This window comes from Mytilus galloprovincialis, chromosome 4, assembly GCF_965363235.1.
Source record: "Mytilus galloprovincialis chromosome 4, xbMytGall1.hap1.1, whole genome shotgun sequence".
Classification (NCBI taxonomy): domain Eukaryota; kingdom Metazoa; phylum Mollusca; class Bivalvia; order Mytilida; family Mytilidae; genus Mytilus; species Mytilus galloprovincialis.
In genome coordinates this window covers 100,789,400-100,797,049 of record NC_134841.1, presented here as the reverse complement: position 1 = coordinate 100,797,049, position 7,650 = coordinate 100,789,400, and the positions used below count along the sequence as shown (strand labels likewise).

General features: G+C 32.2%; 2 protein-coding genes across 4 annotated transcripts in view; one reads left to right on the top strand and one right to left on the bottom strand.

The window, feature by feature from the left end:
* The first annotated feature begins 149 nt into the window (after window positions 1-149).
* On the top strand, window positions 150-3,654 carry LOC143073621 (soma ferritin-like). The gene is made up of 5 exons (XM_076249301.1): window positions 150-317; window positions 1,683-1,804; window positions 2,169-2,315; window positions 2,969-3,097; window positions 3,416-3,654. The coding sequence occupies exons 1-5, from the start codon at window positions 224-226 to the stop codon at window positions 3,557-3,559; spliced, it is 636 nt and encodes a 211-aa protein (XP_076105416.1). The 5' UTR covers window positions 150-223; the 3' UTR covers window positions 3,560-3,654.
* Window positions 3,655-5,031: 1,377 nt separating this feature from the next.
* The window catches only part of LOC143073616 (uncharacterized), a 72,229-nt gene continuing 69,610 nt past the window's right edge, over window positions 5,032-7,650 (bottom strand). For all 3 annotated transcript variants that reach the window (XM_076249288.1, XM_076249289.1, XM_076249287.1), the window contains one exon: window positions 5,032-6,744. In XM_076249288.1, the coding sequence (XP_076105403.1) occupies window positions 6,373-6,744 (372 nt within the window). In that variant the 3' untranslated portion in view covers window positions 5,032-6,372. The remainder of the gene's footprint in view (window positions 6,745-7,650) is intronic.

Genomic DNA, 7,650 nt, shown 5'->3' with positions numbered 1-7,650 from the left:
AATGTCCAAAAGTTATCATTGAGATGACTCATGTGCCAGTTTAATTGTTTGACCTTATTATTTTCCGAACGATTTTGCGTCTTCTGGAAAAGTATCGAAATTAGAAATATGTGATACTTAATATATCGGAATTGATTGTTAAGTTGGAATTTTATGTTAAAAGATAAGTACATTTGTGAAATTTTTCGACATTCTCTTGAATACTAGTTTATGTAAATATACTATGCAGGGTGTGATCGGGCTTTTGGTTGGCGTTGCAGCAGTATTTGCGTTTTCTGCAAGCGGATGGCTGTACTCGCCAGATGAGAAAGTATCGGGTAAGGACATAAACATTTTTTTAATCATGTTGACAATAAAAGTAAATGAATTTGATGACTTTCCCCCTGACTGTATTCATAGGGTGGCAATCTATTTATGGGGTGCGCATTTGAAACTCTGAAAATTGTATTAGAACTTATAAAAAAGAGGCGATAGACCGCACACAAAGGAAATTCATAGTTCGAAATAAACTTAAAGTGCCATTGCGAAAAACGAAAATTTACCTAAAGACAAATACCAGTTCAAAACAAGAATGTGTCCATAGTACACGAATGCCCCACTCGCACTATCATTTTCTATGTTCATTGGACCGTGAAATTGGGGTCAAAACTTTAATTTGGAATTAAAATTAGAAAGATCATATCATAGGGAACGTGTACTAAGTTTCAAGTTGATGTAACTTTAACTTCATCAAAAACTACCTTGACCAAAAACTTTAACCTGAACTTCACACTATTATTTTCTATGTTCAGTGGACCATGAAATTGGGGTCAAAACTATAATTTGGCATTAACATTAGAAAGATCATATCATGGGGAACATGTGTACTAAGTTTCAAGTTGATTGGACTTCAACTTCTTCAAAAACTACCTTGACCAAAAACTTTAACCGGACGGACGAACGAACGGAGGCACAGACGGACGGACGAACGGAGGCACAGACCAGAAAACATAATGCCCCTCTACTATGGTAGGTGGAGCATAAAAAAATAAAAAAACTCAACACCAAAATAACCCATCGAAAACAGACTGAGTAGCACGATCCCAACCATCCTGGTTTACATATGCCACCTTTCGTGTTAGTTCTATTAAAATGTTGATAAGTTATATTGAGTGATTATACTGAGCGGTATATAGATATAGGAAGATGTGGTGTGAGTGCCAATGAGACAAGTCTCCATCCAAATAACAACTTATAAAAGTAAACCATTATAGATCAATGTACGGCCTTCAACACGGAGCCTTGGCTCACACCGAACAAAAAGATATAAAGGGCCCCAAAATTACTAGTGTAAAACCATTTAAACGGGAAAACTAACGGTCTGATCTATATAAAAAACGAGAAACGAGAAACACGTATAAATTACATAAACAAACGACAACTACCTGACTTGTATATGACTGTTTGTCTTACTCTTAAACATTACCAAATTAATTAAAGACAAGACTGTTACCGGTATACATAAACATCATTTATATTAAAAAAAATCAAAAGAACAGAGAACAACACTTTAAACTAAATTGAAACAAAGAGCAACACGAACCTTTTTAAATACAAAACACACGGTACACTACAGGTGCGATGCTATTTGTTAGATGTGTAGTTCTATTTTGTCATACGTTTATATTAATCTTTTCATCTAGTTATTGAAGCCAGAAATCTAGTCAACAAATTGGTGGAACAGAATTTCGACAGTTATAACCAAAGAGCTATTAGAAAACAGATAACGGAATGTTTCAGGGACAGTTATCAATATTTAGCTATGGTAAATATATTTTTCACTGTAAGTTAAAGACATTGAAAGCACCGGTTTTAGCGGAACTATGACAGATCTCGATTACGCTATACTTTTGCATTGAAGAACAATTATGTTGTGTAATATAAAAAGAATACATCCTTTTAGGGCCCGAATAAACATAACTCTTCACTTATCTTGATGAAGTCTCCTGTCGTTCATCCGAGTCACCCTCTCTGAAGAACATACCTAATGAATTAATTGTTAATATTTTCTCTTACCAAAACTTGCCTGAGGTATTTGCCAGAGGAAGTTAAACAATCAATCAAGTATTAGATAGTTTTTATTATGAAGACCATACATTTTTAAAACCCATGTCTTTTCTTCTTTACAGAGTATGTATTTCGACCAAGCAGAAGTGGCACTTCCAGGTTTCCATAAGTTGTTTAAAGAATATTCTGACAGAGAGATGTCAAATGCTGCAAAATTGATGACATATATGAACCTAAGAGAAGGATCAAATAAGTTTATAGGAATCCCTGTGAGTGTTAAAGTTTTCAGTCTCTCTCTCTCACTCTTTAAAGTTATATCTGATCGTTGAACCTACTGTTCATTACATTTACATAGCCGACAGTTTTAACATTAAGCTGTTTTAAACAAAGGCATGCTTGGTAACGAGACAATTAGAGCGGTCAAACCTCTCCCTTACCAGGGAAGGTGGTGTAACACTGACACAATATCAAACTGTAAAAATCAATTTCCAGTCATGGCTCAATTACTAAAAAGATCGATATGAAGCCCAAAATTACAGCCATCACAAAAACACTAGACACAAAATATCTACATACAGTAACTAAAATGCCAATCTCAATAAATAGGTTATGTTACCCAAAACTAAAGTATGATCTATCGGTACACATCCGACGGATTTGGTGTAAATCAGAAACACATGACCATGAACAGTATCGACAGCTAGAATGTTAAAGTCATGTCATATACTGTACATATATAGCGATATATAATTAGTTATCTTTTAACTTAAAAAAAAAAAAATCAATGTTAGTACCTGTAAACAATACTTAAATATTTATCTACGTTGATAACCTTGAATTAGTTTATTTAGAGGATCCATGAGTTTACCTGGTTGTTTTACTTCTCAAAATCATAAATGGCTTCATATTTTCTATTATTTAGGAACCAAAAATTTCCTATGAATGGCATGATGGAGAAACAGCATTAATTTCAGCTTTAAGAATGGAACATAAAGCTAATACCAAGTTCCAAACAATAATACAATTAGCATTGGAAAAGCATGATCCACATGTGAGTCACATCTACACTGCAAACATGTGTTTATAAACTACCTCAATTTTTCAATTTGTTCACTGGTTCATTCCTTTGCTGTAATAGTGATTTTTTGTATAGTTGATTTTATAAGTGGCTCCAAGAACCTTTGGCTGGAAATATCAAGGCATCGTTTAAAATTTTGAAAGTAAATGGTACACTTTTGTGGCCTGTGTAGAAACATTGATGAGATTTATTACTTTGACTTGTCACTTCTCTGAGTTGTTCAGGTTACATTGTGTAATGTAACACATCAACTTGTATAAATTCTGTATGTATCTTTCTTTATTTTTCCAGTTAAAACAGTTTATAGAGGACAGCTTCCTGGACCAGAAAGTTAAAGTCATTAAAGAACTTGGAGATAAAGTAACACAGCTAGGAAAATACCGATCAGAAGGGAAAGGACTTGGGTTACAAATGTTTGACAACACTTTACTTTAATCTCTTGTGCGCTATTTCGTGTAATACAAAAAACTGTGATATTATCTATATTGAGATTTGGTGTGTACTCAAATGAATAAATTAGACCAAATGATTCCTTTTTTAATATTTTTTCGTTAAGTTTTCAATTGAGAAAACAATAGATAATCTGTTGACACGGAGAAGTGTCTTGTCTTAATGTGTATTTAATCGTAAAATGCAAATGGATATTAAAATAGCAATACTTTGAATTGCAAATTTTTCAAAATAATTGAATTTAATTGTACCATGACTTAAGGGACAAAATATTTCTGTATAAAATGACTATCAATGTCTAATACAGCTGCATACCAAATATCATTGACTTATAATAAATGGTTCTCATAGACTGACATTATCACAAACTTTAACAAATTGTTGACGACACTGTTGGAAATAGTATACCTAAGTCTGGTTTTTAACTCTGGCAAAGGGAGACAAAAAAGAGTCCAAAGCAGACTGAATAACACAGTTGAACTAAAGCAGATGAAGGCTTCATGGTATTAAACGTCACTGGATGCTCAAAACATCAAATTCATCAATTTGATAAGTTGGTCATGGGTGTCTGAATGGAAAAAAAATAATAGAAAGTTTTATAACTTCAAGAGGCAGTACAACCTATAATATGCAGGGATAGACAAATGTCAGTACCATTTGCCAGGCTGGTTTTTACAGTTTGTTCATATGTTGTGCTGTTACACCACTGTCCTTGTAATTGATTACTATCTGTTAATTTTATTTTTGATTTATTGATTGTCATACATTAGGATTGATTTTTTTTTGGTTTGAATTGTTTCACATTTTGTCATGGATCTCCCTTAATATATGGATCTCCCTTAATATCAGACTATATGGATCTCCCTTAGTATCAGACTATATAGATCTCCCTTAATATCAGACTATATGGATCTCCCTTAATATCAGACTATATGGATCTCCCTTAATATCAGACTATATGGATCTCCCTTAATATCAGACTATATGGATCTCCCTTAATATCAGACTATATGGATCTCCCTTAATATCAGACTATATGGATCTCCCTTAATATCAGACTATGGATCTCCCTTAATATCAGACTATATGGATCTCCCTTAATATCAGACTATATGGATCTCCCTTAATATCAGACTATATGGATCTCCCTTAATATCAGACTATATGGTATGGATTTTGCTCATTGTTGACAGCAATCTTGTAACCAAATGTGATTAAATCAGTGTCTTTGTGGACTTTCCTAGATAGTTATTGTTGGCAATCATACCGCATCTCCTTATTCTCTCTCTATATATATATGTGCATTTTATTACATTTTCCCCTTTTTTTTAAAGGGATATCATCCCTGTCTGCAACAGCTCCTGTTTTCATTCTAAGAGTTTCACAAGACAAATGAAAATTATTTCTTTTTTGAAGGACTGTTTATGTGTAGGTATTATTTAGTAATGATAACAACATAATTATTAAATATTTTATTTGATCATTTCATATATAAAAGTTAAAAACAATAAACATAAGATTATCAATGTTCTGCAATGACTTCTCTGAAGGACTAACTTCTTGGTCCCATAAAAAACTAAAACAATTGATGTTACATATGGAGCACTATATAAGAGGCAATTTTATCATCTCAAAATTTGCACAGAATTCTAAGAGATATCTTAATAAAGTTCATTTTTAATTGGTTTTTCAAAGAAGCATTATCAAAACACATTGACTTATTGTGCCATTTAAATTATTTTCCTAAAATCCTTTAGCTTTTACATTTATTGAAAAATTGATACATGTATAGCTTTTGTTAAAAAAAATTAAGTCCTGTCTTCTTTTAAAACAAAAAGCTATTAGTCAAAACTCAAAGCTCAATTAACAAACATTTTCCCCTTTTGCATTTAATGCCCATTATGATCTGGTTTTTCCAATGACAATGACTCGGAGCGCAATTAGAGCTGTTCCATAAAAACATACATGCAACCTAGGGAAGGCACTGCTTAACTATGAGTGGGTGTCAAGAACAGTGAAAATGTAATTGAAGTTCTAAATTTGTATTGATATTTTGTAAACCCATTTTGTAGGTGCCTTCCCTGGGTACTATTTATGTTTAAATGGAATAGCCCTTACATATCATACTAAAATGGACCTTTGTAAGGGATGAATAATGATACAGACTTGTCTAATCATACACTCAATGATTATGTTACGAGATTGTCCTCCACAGAATAACCACAATGAGATCTCGTTTTTGTTGAAACTGATCTTTTATTTGAAGACAGTACATACCATAACAAGGAGAAATAAAATCTGTGAAAATCAGCTGAATGTTTTAATCATATTCTATTGTTTAGAAAACATTAAGCTTCTCAATGTTAAAAATTAGCTTGTGTCTAACTGCTAATTCCAATGAAATTTTCAGATTAACTGTGTGGTTGAGGATTTTTGATATTTTGATAGTTTTTTTGAAGGCTCAAAATAATATTTTGTTAAAATTTTATGAAAATTAAAAGAGCCAAATTAATTTAAGTCAAGGTGTTTGGTACCACCTTACAGGTAGCAAGGTCAATATAATTTTATAAGGATGTAAAAATTTCAGAAATATGGTAAAAATGTTATCCCCAAACTAAATGCTTACCCTGAAAAAAAAATTGAGAAAAGGAAATGTTGAAATAGACTCCTTAAAATTTAAATATAGCATATTAAACAAGTCTGACAGATATAAACCAAAGTTTGATCAACAATTATTATTAAACAATAAAAATGGCAATTGAAAACAATGATAAACACTCTTGGCATAACTTCATGGGTTATGAATGGTCTAATAAATCAGGTAAATCATCCTCAGTTAGATCAACTTCCATTGGTGAATCAGAAATCGGTATTATATCAGGTTTTTCTATTTTTATAATAACAGTTTTTTCGACTTCCTTGTCTATTTCGTTCTCACAGTTTTCATTCTCTAAAGTGAATGTTTTTGACTGACTCTGGTTTGAATTTTCATCAACACATTGAACATCTGTAATGATTGGTGTTCTGTTGTCCACTATTATGTCTTTCGGAACCTCTTTTGACTCTTCTTCTCCTTCTGACTGACTAGATATATCACCTTGAGAAGCTTCCACTGTTTTGATTTCAAACACTGCAGGTGTTTTCTTTTTAGTATAAGCAAACATACTTTTCTGTAAGAACAAATTTAAAGAAAGAGTTAACTGTCTGTTCAAACTAAGGGTGAATTGGATTTTATGAAATGGACTGTTATTGAGGAATACATCTGGACTTTAGAATTAATTGCATAACAGTGTGGTCGACAGTAAAACGTTTGTAGGTTGTAACTTGTTTGTCAACGGCTATGATTTTATGCTCACCCAGTCTGTCAGAGGCCTTCCAGTGGGGATTGAAATATTCACTTGTTACACATTCCGATACATAAAATGAAACTTTCTTTTTTTTACAAAGCTTGAAAGGAATTTGTTTTAAATATTTATTATAATCATCACATACAACCGTGTCATTTTTAAGAATAATAATGTTCAGAGATGATATTATTTAATAATAATAAAAAAATAGGTTTATCCATTGTAAAAAAAACTATTAAGTTGATGGGGTTAATTCACAAAATATCTCATTGATTAAGCGCACAACTACTTCTACGGTGTGATCATTTAAGAATGGCCTACTATTTATTCAATGCGTATACATGTGGGTTTTGATTGTGAAGAGTTCTGGATAATTAAAAAATCATTTGATTTCTTTGTTCAATACCATAAAACGATTCATTCTTTCAGATATTTGTCACTTTGCCTTATCTGCAAGTCCAACACAATTTCTCACGTTTCTTACAAAACTTATATTCTTGTGATGTATTCTTTTGTTGAAAAAAAAATGTATAGATATAGATAGATATAGGAAGAATTGGTATGAGTGCCAATGAGACAACTCTCCTCCCAAGTAATAATTCATAAAAGTAAACCATTATAGGTCAAGGTACGACCTGCAACACGGAGCCTTGGCTCACATCGAACAGCAAGTTATAGAGGGCCCCAAAACTACTAGTGTAAAACCATTCAAACGGGAAAACCAAATAG